General features: G+C 28.7%; 2 protein-coding genes across 2 annotated transcripts; both read left to right on the forward strand.

Moving 5' to 3' along the window:
* The first annotated feature begins 423 nt into the window (after window positions 1-423).
* LOC129881849 (transcriptional regulator SUPERMAN-like) lies at window positions 424-1,324 on the forward strand. The gene has a single exon (XM_055955958.1). It carries the CDS (start codon window positions 587-589, stop codon window positions 1,178-1,180), a length of 594 nt encoding a protein of 197 aa, XP_055811933.1. The 5' UTR covers window positions 424-586; the 3' UTR covers window positions 1,181-1,324.
* Window positions 1,325-12,665: 11,341 nt separating this feature from the next.
* On the forward strand, window positions 12,666-13,241 carry LOC129883706 (transcriptional regulator TAC1). Its single transcript, XM_055958318.1, has one exon. It carries the CDS (start codon window positions 12,666-12,668, stop codon window positions 13,239-13,241), a length of 576 nt encoding a protein of 191 aa, XP_055814293.1.
* Window positions 13,242-14,819: the final 1,578 nt, after the last annotated feature.

Below are 14,819 nucleotides of genomic sequence, written 5' to 3' on the forward strand. Positions count from 1 at the left end.
GTCCCAATTAATGTGAAGGTGTTTGGCTAGACAGAAGTTTAAGAATGAAAAGACTTTTGAAATTCGTAGTCTAAAATACGTCATATATATTTGCGTGACTATACATCATATCATTATTAAGATAAAATGAGAAATTTTCAGTTAAATTCTTACGAAACTAAGAAATATGTCATTCTTTTTGGACTAACTAAAAAATAGTGTAAATTAATTGAGACAGAAGGATCGTAACTAGGAAAAGCAGATTCATAATCTCGCAACTTACTTATGAATATATTCAAAAATTATATATAAGAATCATCACATCTCGCTATTTATGAATCTGCTTTTCCTATATATAATGTCACCAATGGGATTTTCTTCAATTCTTCAACCCCCCCCCCCCCAACACCCCAACAAACCCCACTGCTTTTTTGTCTCTCACAAATACAAGCACAATATCCCAAATGTAAGCTCTATATCATCATCACCTATGCTCTGCTAGTAACTCTCCCATTTAACCCTATATATCTTCCCTCACCACTTCCCTCCAAAAAAAAAGAAAAAATAATAGAAAAATTAATATTGTTCCTAGTTGTCTTTGTAGTCCATGGAGAAAGATAGTAGCAAGTACTTTAACAAACACCAAACCATGAAGAATGTTAAAGAATATTCATGGGATAATAATTATGGAGATTTTCAAGGAGGAGATTTCGTTGGAGGGTTTTTATGGCCACCAAGATCCTACACATGTAGCTTTTGCAAAAGGGAATTCAAATCAGCTCAAGCTCTTGGTGGTCATATGAATGTTCATAGAAGAGATAGAGCAAGGCTTAGACTTCAATCATCATCACCCCCAACAATTCTTGAATCAAACCCTAACCCTAACCCTAACCCTAACCCTAACCCTAGTTTTGTTTCATCACCATCTTCACCTTCAAGAAAATTCTACCCTCCTTTTCTTTCTACATTACCCCCACTATTATCTCCTAATTCAATTTCTTCTTCTACCACCGGCGGTGGCTCTCATGAGATGAAAAATGGAGATTTGAGAAAAATGGGATGTGCAAAATTTGAGAAAAATGGAAAAGAATGTAATGAAATGGTAAAGAGGGGTGAATTTTTGAGATTGGATTTGGGAATTGGTTTGATTAGTGAATCAAAAGATGATTTGGATTTGGAGCTTAGACTTGGTTACATTTAGGACAAATTTCCATTGCTTTAAGGTTTGTGGTGCTTGTTGTTGCTTTTTAATTACTAGTTCAAGAAAAAAAGAAGAGAAAATAAAAGAAAGTCTAACAAAAAGTGCACCCTTTGTAGTTGAGATTGAAGATGTAAAGGTGTGATTGCCATGAAGACAGCTAAGATAATATTGTTGTTTTATTTTATCTTAATTTCTTTATGTAATTTCTTACTATTGTCTCCTTCCATATTTAATTTCTATGTTATGTATGTATTGTACTTTAGTAGATCTACTTAAATTAATATTGTTATCGAAGTTCTTATCTTTTGCTTGATCTTTTAGAATGTAAATATATAATTTAAGCTTTTGAATCTAAACTACAAATTTCCCAAAAAGCTAATCATAGGTTCTTCTCTTCGGTCTTCGTTTCTTTCTCTCCTATATTGTTTTTCAATTTCTTGTAGTTTTGATTAATATGTTATTATTAGCGTGTATGTTATTGCTATGATTTTATGTGATAATTAATGGGTTTAAGTGGTTATTTGAGAAGATTTTGTGTAATGAGTCTGCTTCCTTTATCTATTATGAAAAAATACTAGCTATAAAATTGTCAAAGAAAGATGAACAGTCTGCATCTTTGATCTAATACCAGAATTTAGGGTATTAGAAAGACATAGTTAAGATATAGTATTCGTATTTATTATACATAGTAAGTCTACCTAGACACATGAAAGAAGCTTATTGGAGCAATGATAAAGTTGTTCTGGTTTAACGACCAAAAATTAATAATATCCCTTCGTGTCATGGAATCAATTACTTATGCTTGTGTCAAGATAAGTTAGCTTGCTACCTTACACCCCTTGGAGTGCGGACCTTATGTAAACGAGATGTTTTGTGCACTGAATAACCTTTTTTAACTTAAGACATGACTTGTTTATATTATCTTCATCAATCTTTTAATAAAGATGGTTAATGCTTTGCTTTACTTTCTATTTGGGAATTAATAAAATTTATATTAGACAAAGCAAGTAAATGAACAATCTTTGAGAAAGGACAATCATTTTCATTTTTATGGCCTTGCAAGCATGTAAAAATTCATTGACGCACATGGAAAAATGTTGCATTTATCAGGAAAGTGAATCGACATGAAGTACCGCCCTTTTTGTTTATATTAAATTTCATGAAAAGTTCATGTTCAGTACTGAAGCCTTTGTGATTGAACCAGTGGCGGAGATATGATTTTTGTTAAAAGATTCAAAATATGAAAAGTAAACACACGAAGAAGTTAATTAAAGATGGTTCAACATCTACCACCATTACTCAAAATGTGAGATTTATAATTATAAAAATAAAGCACGTTATGTACGTACTATAATTTATAACTTTAAAATGTGAGATTTAATATTTTAATCTACTTTAAGTTTAATTTTTCTTTTAAGTATTAATTTTTTTTCGACGATCCCACATTCCCTTGCCCCTCAACCTAATATTGAGGAGTATATATTATTATTATTATTATTGTATTACCTCCTGGATGAAAAAAGGGAGCAAATTTTGTAAATAGCACAATTAGCGTCCATTTATTAAAAAAAAATAATAGAGAGATTTTGTTATATCTCAAAACGTAGCAGAATACATGTATTCACGCACATATAATATCTCATCATAACTAAAAATCACGCGAATCAACTGTATATGTGGGCAGGTGCGACTAGGGTTTTTCGATACAAAAATACATGTATAAGTGTCTATATGAAACAAAATTACATAATCTCGCAATATAATGTTATATAATTTTTTCAAAGTACCACTATAAAAAAGTAATATGTCGACCGAAATCACTAGCTAGTTCCAGTAATATTTCAATTTTGTAACAAATTCAAGGGTGTTGTTATGTCACATAAGATTTTATTGTACTTTAGAGTTAAGCATTATATACCAACAGTACTTATCATACATCTACTGTACTAAGTAACTTACTCTAGGCAATGAGTATAGTTGACTGAAAAATAAAGACAGTAAACACATAAATAGGTACTAAAATTTTATTGCATCTAAAGTCTTATTGGCTTTTTATCACATTGGAGACTGTAGTAAGCTAAGATGTTTTTATGCAATATGATGAATATAAAAAATAGCTTCCAACATTTAATTAATGTATCTGAACTTTACAAAAATTCATGTAGCTTATATAAGGACCAACTGAATAATATTGTTGTACTTTTAATTTCATGTTTCCTTAACCATTGTGAAAACTTTAATTCAAGAATGACAATTCTATCTGATGAAGTACTAGAATTGGAGCTAGTATAAGTCATGCAGTATTGCCTTTTCTCCTTTTTTAAGTTTTCTTACCTAGAGTTTAAGCTAGCATTTTATCATAACTTTTGGATCAAATTTCAAAAAAAATATTTTAAAATATCCATTTTGTCATAAAATTTGATTATATTTTAAAAATTTATCTTTAAAATATTTTCAAGTTTTCAAAAATTGAATGAGCTTTTGAAAGAAATTATTTCGCTTTTACTCGCAAAACTTTAAATTCAAAAAATCACAACTATAAGAACTCATATTTCAAGTTTCAACTTCAAGATCTATAATCAAACGGTAGCTAAATTATATGACGTGATGCGTAAAAGATATTTACTATATAAAAGGGTCTTAGGTAAGTATCAAATAAATTTCTTGATAAATATCATGGGAAAAAAATTATTCTTAAACCATGTAAAATTGAAAAAAATAACCCTTATTTAATAGTTGTCATCAATAATTTGACATAAAATACTCTTATTGTATTCAGCTTATATATTTTGACCGATTTTAATAAAAATTCTACTTTCGTCATCGAGTGTCATTGCCATTGAATAAGAAGTGGTACTTGGTAGGTACTGTATATTAAATCATATTAGCACTCTGTTCATTTAAAAAAAATCTAGTCTAACTTGACATGGAGTTTAAAAAAATAAAAAAGACTTTATCAAACATTAAAATTATGTTAAATGTATCAAAATACCCTTTAATCATGTGATCTTAAACATGTTATATTGAAAACTAAAATTAAAATATTATAAAAAAAAATCATTCTATTTGAAACGAATGGAGTATAAGATAACAAAAAATGGTGAGAGGGTTGAAGGGCATGTGTGAAGTAGAGGAAAGTATACAAGTGCTCCTTTGTACTAATTAAGGAAACTTCTTTTACTTGTTTGTAATGTTACACTGACCAAAACAACTCTCATTCCCTCTTTTAGGAAATGTCATCATGCCCTTTGACACCCAGAGGTTGTCGGGAACATGCAAACTATCAGATTTTGGGTAAAAGTGTCTAATGACAAAATTCTAAATCATTGACAATATGCCCCCAACTACACCCTGCTAGGTACTGGTTTTATATGTGATAAATTGATACGTCGTTTGGATATACCATATAAAATTGAAATTTTATTTGAATATGTAATTTAGATTTCTTAAATTTTATATGTTTATTTATTTAATTTTATATAAATTTAATTAATATTTATTTGTGTATAACTAAAGTTAGAAGACATAAATGTCAGTTAAAGCTAAGATAAATGACATATATATGAATTATGCCAATTTGAAAACCCTATAAATTGTGAAAATTATTCAATTCTTATATAATCTTACCAAATGAGAAAATTAAATGTAGTTCATATATAAACAAGGTATTGAAATATTGTAAGGTGTGCATTGAGAAAACGCATCCTTTATTAAGTTAATGTTTAAATTTACAAACTTTCAAATATACATAAATTTATAAAGATTCACTAGTCAACATATAAATATATAATAATATAAAAATTAAATTATTTTTAATATAAAAATATACAATACTTTTAAAATAAATTTAAAAGATCCCAACTGAACTGGTATAGCATTTCAATATTTCTTGAAAGAGTCTTACTAGCAACATAATGATTTTAGTATTGACGGACCAACATGGATTGTGATACAGTGGTGAGACTGCTCCATATATTTTTAATCAGAGATTTCGAGTTCGAGCTTTAGGTATAAAGAAATCAAAAACTCAATGATTCACTTATATCGAGATTTTATAATTCTTACTAAATATCATATTGTTCTACGTTATTCATCTATGTGAGAGTTGCTTGGTTAAGGACTTAAAAGGGTCTAAATAACCAAGATGAATGTACTCCGTCTATTAAATATTTTCTTTTAACCAAAATAAAAATAAAAATATAGGGAACATCCATGAATACTGTGTACAATAGAGATGATATTCAATAACAGGTAAAAAGTGTTGATAAAAACTAATTATGTGCCTATGCTAGATCTAAATGAGTATCAATTGACTAAGAAAAATTACCAGACTGAGTTGCAAAGGATAGCAATACAAAATTATAAATTTCAACCAAAATAGCAAACGATGCTATATATAGGCCAAGCAATGGAATTTTTTTTTTTTAAAAAAAGATTTATGGATCGAAAGTTGGTAAATTAAAAATGGGTGGTTAGTAACATGATACTCCAATAAAGTTAAATTAATTAAGTGATAATTATGGGTCTGTCCATTCGGTCATCTAGATTACAAAACATGTGCAAAGTTTATACGTAGTATATATAATATATCAAACATTTGTATAATATACATATGTATCAATTTATATGTTGTGTATATTTCGATCATATTGATAAACGGATTGACCGAAAAGTATATATATACGTAACTTTACCTAAAAAAATTTTTTGGTGTATTGGAAAAACATTAATCATTCAAATTAGTTAATGATCAACTCATCGAACTGGACAGGGCCAACCCTTCAATATTAATACGATTTTTATGGTTATTTTTCAATTTAAATTATAACCTTAAAAAGGGAAAAACATAATATTTTTTGTGTGGCATGTTTAAGACCAAAAGATTATTTGGCATTTTAGTATATGTCACATATCTTTAGTTTAAAATCACAAAATTCAAAAATATTAAGTACTTTTAAAATTTTGTATCACGTCAAAATCAAACTAAAAAATTGAAACGACAGGAGTAATATTTAAGGCTTGATTTGGGCTTTTAATTTGATGGGTTCAATAAGTAGATTTTGAGTTTAGCCTCGTGTTATTTTTAGTTACTTATTAACTTATTTTCTTTCAATTTTTATATATTAAATCTCAACTAAATATTATTTTTTTTTCACTAGCTTGGCCCAGTCCAACCTTGGTCAAGCTTTCAAGCTTACTTATGCAAGGCTAAAAATCTTCGATTTCAAATAAGCTTGAAAAATCTTAGTCCAACCTTATCAAATAAGGAGTTAGGCTAGATTGACTCAGTGGATCGATTTCATATTAACGAATATACTCATCTCTTATAACTCGATCAATCTTGATTTACCCAAATGAATGCTTTACTAACTACAATAACAATAAATATTTAATGTGATTTCGTAAGTAAGATCCGGAGATTCTTGATGTGGTGCAACACAAGAAAAGCAAGTGATGGTCAAAGAAAACCCTACCTAGCTATTGAATGGAAGTGATGAATGATGAGTCCAAAGCAAATTGAATGCAAAAGGGCACATTCAAATGTGACCTTAATAGCCTTGAAAATGATCTCTGAAGACAGTACATCAGTTGAATTATTCTGACCCTCTAAACGTCATGTCTCTTGTGTTCTTTCATCATACCATGCCTTGCTATTCTAAACAAAAAGTCCAACAAGAAATTTAAAAAAATGCTCATTTGGAATTACTTCCTTTCCATATATACGATATGTCTTTTAAATTATACTCCCTAGTATTTACTTTCTTCTTTTTGGTATTGTAATGTGAGATTTTATTTTATTTTACTTTATGAACTTAACTTAAATGTTGTGATGGAGTGGTAAATAATCCCCCATCCTTAATCAAGAGGTCTCGGATTTGAGACCCCTTGGATACGGAATAGCTTTTGTTAGGAAGCGTTTTACCCTCAATGTATGACTTATTCCCAGTGCAAATCCGAATTTAATATGGAGGACATCCATGGACCATGGTTGGTCAAAATGTCCCGTGCTTTATCTAGATTAGATAAACAAGTTTATTAAAAATTAGGAATAATTTTTTCCGAGTAATGGTCCCTACTTGACAAGTTCCATATATAAGTGAAATTATTGACTCCTACACACCGGCCAACACCTAATTCATCTATAATGTTTACTTAGATTATATATAAATAATTTTAAAATATTATTTTCAGTTTACCAAATACTAAAAAGTAAATAAAAAAGAAATATTTCTTTTCCAAAAAAACATTGTCAGTGGAAAATATTGTTTTTCCCCTCCCTCATACTAAAGTACATTATATATGTATGTGTATTTTATAGGATGAGAAATAGACAAATACTTAAGAAGACTATATATATATTCATCCAATATTTGAGCTAGAATGAAAATATAAAAGTTAATACAAACTACTTTATTACGTATTACATTTTCTTATACAACAAAAAGAACAATTATATAATGTTTCCTTTTTATTATTTTTTTATTTCTTCATGTAGTTTAATGTGGTAGTTTTCGATCCCTTTCATTTTCATCACGAGGTGGGATATTCAGGCTCGAAAATCAATGCTGAATTGTACTATATTATAGTGACACTCTGAAAATGAAAAGGTATGGGAAAAGGTAGAGCAATTCATCAACATCTTCCTTACTTCAGCCAAATAATTCACCCCTACTAAACCATAGCTTTCAATAACAAAACAAAACATACGCTACAACAAATGGAGAATTTTGCGATAATATTATATTATGTTTAGAGATAATAATAAATAAGATTATTTATAATTAACATTTTATATAAATATTGCTAAAAATTTTAACGACTTTGTATACATGGTCATTAACTCAATTACAGCTAAATACTTTTGCACCAAGAAAAATTTATTGCGATTAAATGTCTCTTTGTTGTAATGACAAATAGAAGTGTTATCATGAAAGATTTTTTTTTTGCAAAATGATTTACTTTTTGAAAACTATTTTATGTTGTTTGGTTGGAAATAAAAGTAATTTCAAAAAAAATAATAATATTATTATTAATAATAATAATAATAAAAATAAAAATAATTTTCTAGCAATCCAATGTCAAAAAATTGCTTATATTACTAGAAATAGTTTCAGAAAAATGTTTATCTCATCAAATATATAGAGAAAAAAAGGAAGAAAATTACACAAAACAATTAGTTTCTGAATTAGTAATATATGGGCTCTCCGACAGCAAAAACATGAAAAGCCTAAACGGAACACTTTGGGAGTCCAACTATAAGACGTTGGGCTTCAAACAATCTAGGCCCAACTAAGGCAGAGATTGGACCTAGATTTCTTCAACAAAACTGCCACACCAACTGTTGATAGATGGGCTTACTTGGCTTCTTTAATGGAAAAACTACCTAATTAGACACATTTCACTGCCATTTATACATTTACCTGTACTTTCAAAATATTACATATCTTACCACTAATTAAGAGTTTTCTATCATATATTGAGGAAGATACACTTATATACATGTATATTTGCTACTAGATACACTAAAATAGAAAAAGAGACGAGCAAAATTCGTTATATATCTCAAATACATGAGAATCACACTAGATACACACTAGATATATGTATTTGGAGTGATGAACGAAATGGGAGAGAGGCAAGGAAGGCGAGGGAGATTTGTTATGTAATCCAGATTCATGTGAATATACTAGGATACAATGTATTTAGAATAAATTACATTTATTTTTGACCTCACGGATCCCGAGATACATATATCTGAACGTATCTGGACTCACAAAAATCTTATCATATACATAATATTGCAAACTCGAGTGTATCTAAGTAATTAGCTCCAAAACTAGAAGATTTATGTAAGATTCCCTTCTTTAATGGAGAGTCGAGGCTGCAGGTACTATGGATCCTCTGACACCCAATCGGGTTGCTTTCTCAGGTCTAGCCGAAGTGCACCGATATCCAATTTTGGAATCACCATTTAAGTAAGTGGGTAAATATTTGCAAGTCTATTCATTTTAGAATAACTTCGGACACCATGTGTCTAAAGTTTTTTTTTGGATAGAAAATGGGATATTTTAAATATATAACTTATAGCATTACAACAGAACTAGTAGGTAACTTTAGACACCATGTATCTAAATTTACAATAAACAAAGTGCAATTTCACATAAATATGACATTTTTGTCTGATATAATACACATATGATTGAAGTTCTTATATTTTTGTATGAACTTTAGGTAGAAATACTCAAACTTCAACCATGTAAATTTATTGACATTTATCTTAACAGTTAACGCATCGCATATCTGAAATTATTTTAAAATGAACAGAACTAAAATGAAAAGGGCTTGGTCAATTCAATAAGATGCATTAGAAACTCCACTTGTGTAACTTTCATTGATTCTTAAACTTCGATTTGTCCACTAAATATTTATATCTCTTTACTCTTAACTGGATTTGCATTTTTGACTAAATTTGCCGTCTGCTAACACTAATTTCGTTATTAAGACATTGTCAAAAATAAAATAGAATATAATAACATTTGATTGTTTCAATCCTTAATTAAACGGATTATTGGCCGATTAATCATTTTATAGCAAAGCTATGGAGGCGCAACAAGACATGTTATTATCAACATTATTTTTCATTGACTTAGAGCCTGTTTGAATTGATTTATTTTTGATGTTTTTAAATATTTTTGTAGTATTTGAATAAAATAAAAAATATTTTTCAAGTACTTGTTTTGAAATCAAAATAAAAAAAAGTTTAGAAATATAAATTTAAGTCATAAGTTATAAATCCATACAAACAGGCTCTTAATTGACCTAGTCAACTTGGTTAGGGTGCCTTAAAGAAGAAAACCTCAAACAAAAGGAAAAATATATCAGAAAGAAATACCCCTACATTCCTTTTCACTTTTCACAGTTTTTTCTCTAGATAGTCAAATGATATAAATTTTAATTAACATTTTAAGATGATTATTTTTTAAAATTATATTGATATGAAAAAAATTATAATTTATTATATATAATTTTTTTAATTATAATTTTTTTTATAGTTTTGAATGTTCCAAAATTTTTTTTTATAACATTTAATTAAAATAATTTAATTTAGTTTTAAAAATTAGTTAAATTGACTATCAAAAAACGATGACAACTAAAAAGAAATGGAAAAAGTATTTAATATAATTATTATGTTCTAGATCATTACTATATATATATATTAGAAGAGAGGTAATGACAGCTTTATTATTAAAATGTGTTGGAAATTAAGGACGAAATTCCAAGATCTGTGAGACTCTGAGAACTTTATGTACTTCTTTGGCGGAGGACAATTCGAAGATCACCATTAAAGAAATTGTAATGATGTGGGTGAGTTGTCACGTTATTGAATAGGTAATGAAATTATATTTCCAGTTAAAATAACCATTAAAACTAACCAAGTAAAATTGAACGACTTTTAAAAAAAAAAGCGAGTAGGAGAGTGATAATTTAAATTGATGCAGTAACATGAAAAAACAAAGTAATAATCGTTTAAGTTGCATTAATACTATAAAAGTTATATATATATATATATATATATATATAGAAGAGGTGTGAGAAAGTAGAATTTGTCTATTTCACCTATTATGGGGTATGAGAATGATATTGATAGGTACTTTCACATGGTATATATATATGTATATGATATTTGGTAATCAATTCATAATAACATATGTTATATATCAATTATATGAATTAAATGAATTTATCATCATCGTAGCACTGGGGAAGTGCAATTACTCTCGTTAGGATCATGTTTATAAGCCATCAAAAATTAGCATTGTGATATTAATAAAAGCTAACTAATACACAAAAAAAGTTTTGAAGAGATAATTAAGGTCTAGTCATTAAAATGTACATATAGTAATTGTAAAAGTAAATATACTTTTCCTTTGTTTTAATTTGTTTATCATGTTTTAACTTTAACATAAAGTTTAAGAAAGTTATGAAGATTTCTTGTGGTCTTAAATTAAAGATGTGCAGATATTATGGTTTTAAATATGATTCGTGGAAAGTTGAAATTAAAAAAATTGTGACATTCTTTTTAAACAATCTAAAAAAGAAAGTAGAACAAAAAAATTAAAACGGACAATAGAAAAAAGTATTTGAAGAGATCTGGGAAGAGATTAGATCTTAATTAGAACATTCTAATTCAACATATAGTAGTACTAATCAGATTAGTCTGATCTCTCCAAACTTAGAGAACAAGAAGACAAAACAAAAGAAAAATAAGAATAATGATGGCGTAAGAAAAATTAAACTTTCATTAACTTTCTTTGATAGCAGTTGCTAGTGACCGCTGATTTAGAGCCCATTTGAATTGACCGCAAAAAAAGTAGTTTTTAAGTCGAAAAATAAAAAGTCAATTTTAAATGATTTATAAGTAAAAAAATAAAAAGTAGAGAGAGTCTTACTTTTGATTTTAAACTTATTTTAAGTCAATTTTAATTTATTTTAAGTAATTTTTAAATTTGTCAAACATTCTCATAAGCTAAAAATAACTTAAAAATTGATTTGACCAACTTTTAAGCCAATTCAAACAGGCTCTTAGTCGATGCTGCACGTATGGCTGTATTCTCATGTATAAAGCTATGAGACATGGAATGGAAATTATATATTAATTTCTATATATTAGCCCCTCCATTTCAATTTGTTTGTTGGTAACTCGAAACAAAGTTTAAGAACGTAAAGAAGATTTTTGAATCTTGTGATTCTAAACTAAAGATATGTAAAATGTATCAAATTACACTTTAATCTTATGTTAATAAACATTTTATGTGTGAGTTGCCAAAATAGGAAAAAAAACATTTTTTTGAAATAGATTAAAAAATAAAGTAAGACAAATATATTAAAAAGGAGAAAATAACAATTTTAAATTTTTTATATTATTAAATCATCTAAAAAAATAACTACAAATATATAGTCAAAATAAAAAGTTTAATTATTTTTATATATATAAACAAGAATGATATTCTTTTTTGAAACAATTTTTTTAAAAAAAATTAACATAAGTCATAAATTAAGACAAATGAAGTAATTAACCATATAACTAAATACATTAATTATAAGTGTTTATAAATGAAATCAACAAATAATTGAAATCAAGTATATAGGAAGCCGGCAGGGTGGTAAAACTAGTCCAAATTTCAACTAAAAAAACAATAAACAAAGAAAAATAGCCTTTACCTAAAAAACTAAACAAAAATTTCTCTATTGTCCTTGTCATTTTCCATTATAAAATGTTCATCTCAACTAAAGAATTACAAAAACAACTTCGATTTGCAATCCCTAATTTCTCAAATCCCATGTAAACATCTTTCAAGCTAAGTGTATATTTTCACACACAAAAACAAATAAAAAAAAGTGCATAAGGGTTTTGTTTTCAAGTATGTTTTCAATTCTTCCGATCTTGAAAGAGAAATTTTAGATACCTTAATTTCATCATCAAATGGCATCCGAAAAGAACAACTATTCCGATAGCTCAAGCGAAGACACGATGGATCGCGAATCGGAGAAATTGAACGATGATAACAACGGTATAGGACGTTCCTATGAGTGTAATTTTTGTAAAAGAGGATTCACAAATGCTCAAGCTTTAGGAGGTCACATGAATATTCATAGAAAAGACAAGTTGAAGGCCAAGCAAAATAATTCTCATCATCAAGAATCATCAAAATTATCCAAAGAAGTTAATTATGCCTTTGATAATTCAAGGTACTATGCTTCACCTATTTCAAGTCATGATGAATTGCAACAACATAACTATTCTAGGGCACAAATGAATAGTTATCAATTTCATCATTTCCAATTACCTCAAAACCCTAGTTACCAACATGTTTATAATCATCATGATCACCACGATGATTCGCGTCTGAGGCATGACAATTATTATGATGCTAATAACCTTAGTCTGAGAATTGGACCTACTCTTATTAACGATGATGATGAAGAAGGAGGAGGGAAGAAAGATGTAGATGAAAGTGAACTCGATTTGGAGCTTCGTCTTGGCTATAATAATCACTAATTAAATCGTCGTTAGTGATCAATTTTTATTTCTATACTTAGTAGTTTGATGAAATATTTGGTCATGGTGTACAAAAATCAAGTGGAAAGTGGTTACTCATTGAACTTTGAAGTGCTTTATTCAGAAGCCAAAAGGGGAAAATAGGGACCGATTGGTGAGTAAAATGTTTAAGTTTGTTTTTTTTAAAAAAAACTTCAATATCTATCTCAAGAAAGATGTGCATATATTTACACACATTAAGTGAAAATCTTTTTAGTGTGTAGGTATATGAACATTGTTTGCAATTTTTGTACTTTTTGTGTTCTTCTATTGCTATATATATGGATTATTAAAGAAACATTTGTGCCTCAAAATGTTCTATATTATTTCGACATGATTTCTTCACTTCCGTTATTTCTTTTTTCGCTATGCTTTGAAACAACTTCTCTGTCTCTCGTGGTAGGAATAAGGTTTATGAACACTTTACTCTCTTCAGACTCCACTTGTGGATTATACTGATTTATGTTATTGTTGTTGTTGTGTCTCAATTCATTTGTGTTGGATACATATATTGTTTGTTCTTCTAGTTTTCGTGCCATTAACTTCAGAATAAGTAAACGAGAAAGATAATTTTGTGTAGGGGTCTTGCCAACCCCCCCCCCCCCAACCCCAATCACACGGGAGGTGAACACTCCTGTGCGAATGGCTTTTGGTAAGAAAAAAAAAAAGTAAACAAGGATTACTTTCTAGTCCACAAATTGTGTCATTTTCCCCCAATTTGATCTTCACATGCCAAGAAATGATGATGGTCAGCTAGTACAATAATGCCTAAAAATTGAGTGATCATCAATGAGTTATTAACTTTCCTAGCCTTATGCCATTTACAGCAACTGTAAATCTAGAAATTGTTTTTCTTAGCTATATAGAGCAATCTTCTATATAAGTTAAGCCAAGCCAAGCAAACGATAATCCATCGACACCAAGGAGTTAATTACTTGTTAAACATTTGGAGGTAAAAATATACTATGAAAATAGTTTGTGTTCAATATTTGTACTCATCATTTCATTTTAATCATCTCCATGGACAGTAATGATGATCATTTAAGTATTCCCACACCCCCGCCCCTAATTATATTATCCATGCTCCAATTGAAAGGTTTGAGTGTGGGGGTTGGGGTTGAAGGGGAATTGAGTTTCCCACATCGGTTATGTAGGGGTGATTTAATTTTTTTATATTTTTTGAGCCGAGGGTCTATCAGAAACATCCTATTTATTCTATCTTTGTGGTAGTTGGAGGTAAGGACTACGTACACTCTGCTTGGAATTGAGTTTGCCACATCGATTATGTAGGGGTGATTTAATCTTCTTATATTTTTCCATCCGAGGGTCTATCAGAAACAACCTATCTATTCTATCTATGCGGTAGCCAGAGGTAAGGTCTGCGTACACTTTGTCTTTCTCAAATCTCATTTGTGGGACTACACTAAATATGTTGTTGTTGGGGATAATTGAGTTTCCCACATCGATTATGTAGGGGTGATTTAATCTTCTTATATTTTTTTGAGTCGAGGGTCTATCAGAAACAACCTACTATTGTGG

The sequence above is a fragment of the Solanum dulcamara genome, chromosome 3, assembly GCF_947179165.1.
Source record: "Solanum dulcamara chromosome 3, daSolDulc1.2, whole genome shotgun sequence".
In the NCBI taxonomy this organism is placed as follows: domain Eukaryota; kingdom Viridiplantae; phylum Streptophyta; class Magnoliopsida; order Solanales; family Solanaceae; genus Solanum; species Solanum dulcamara.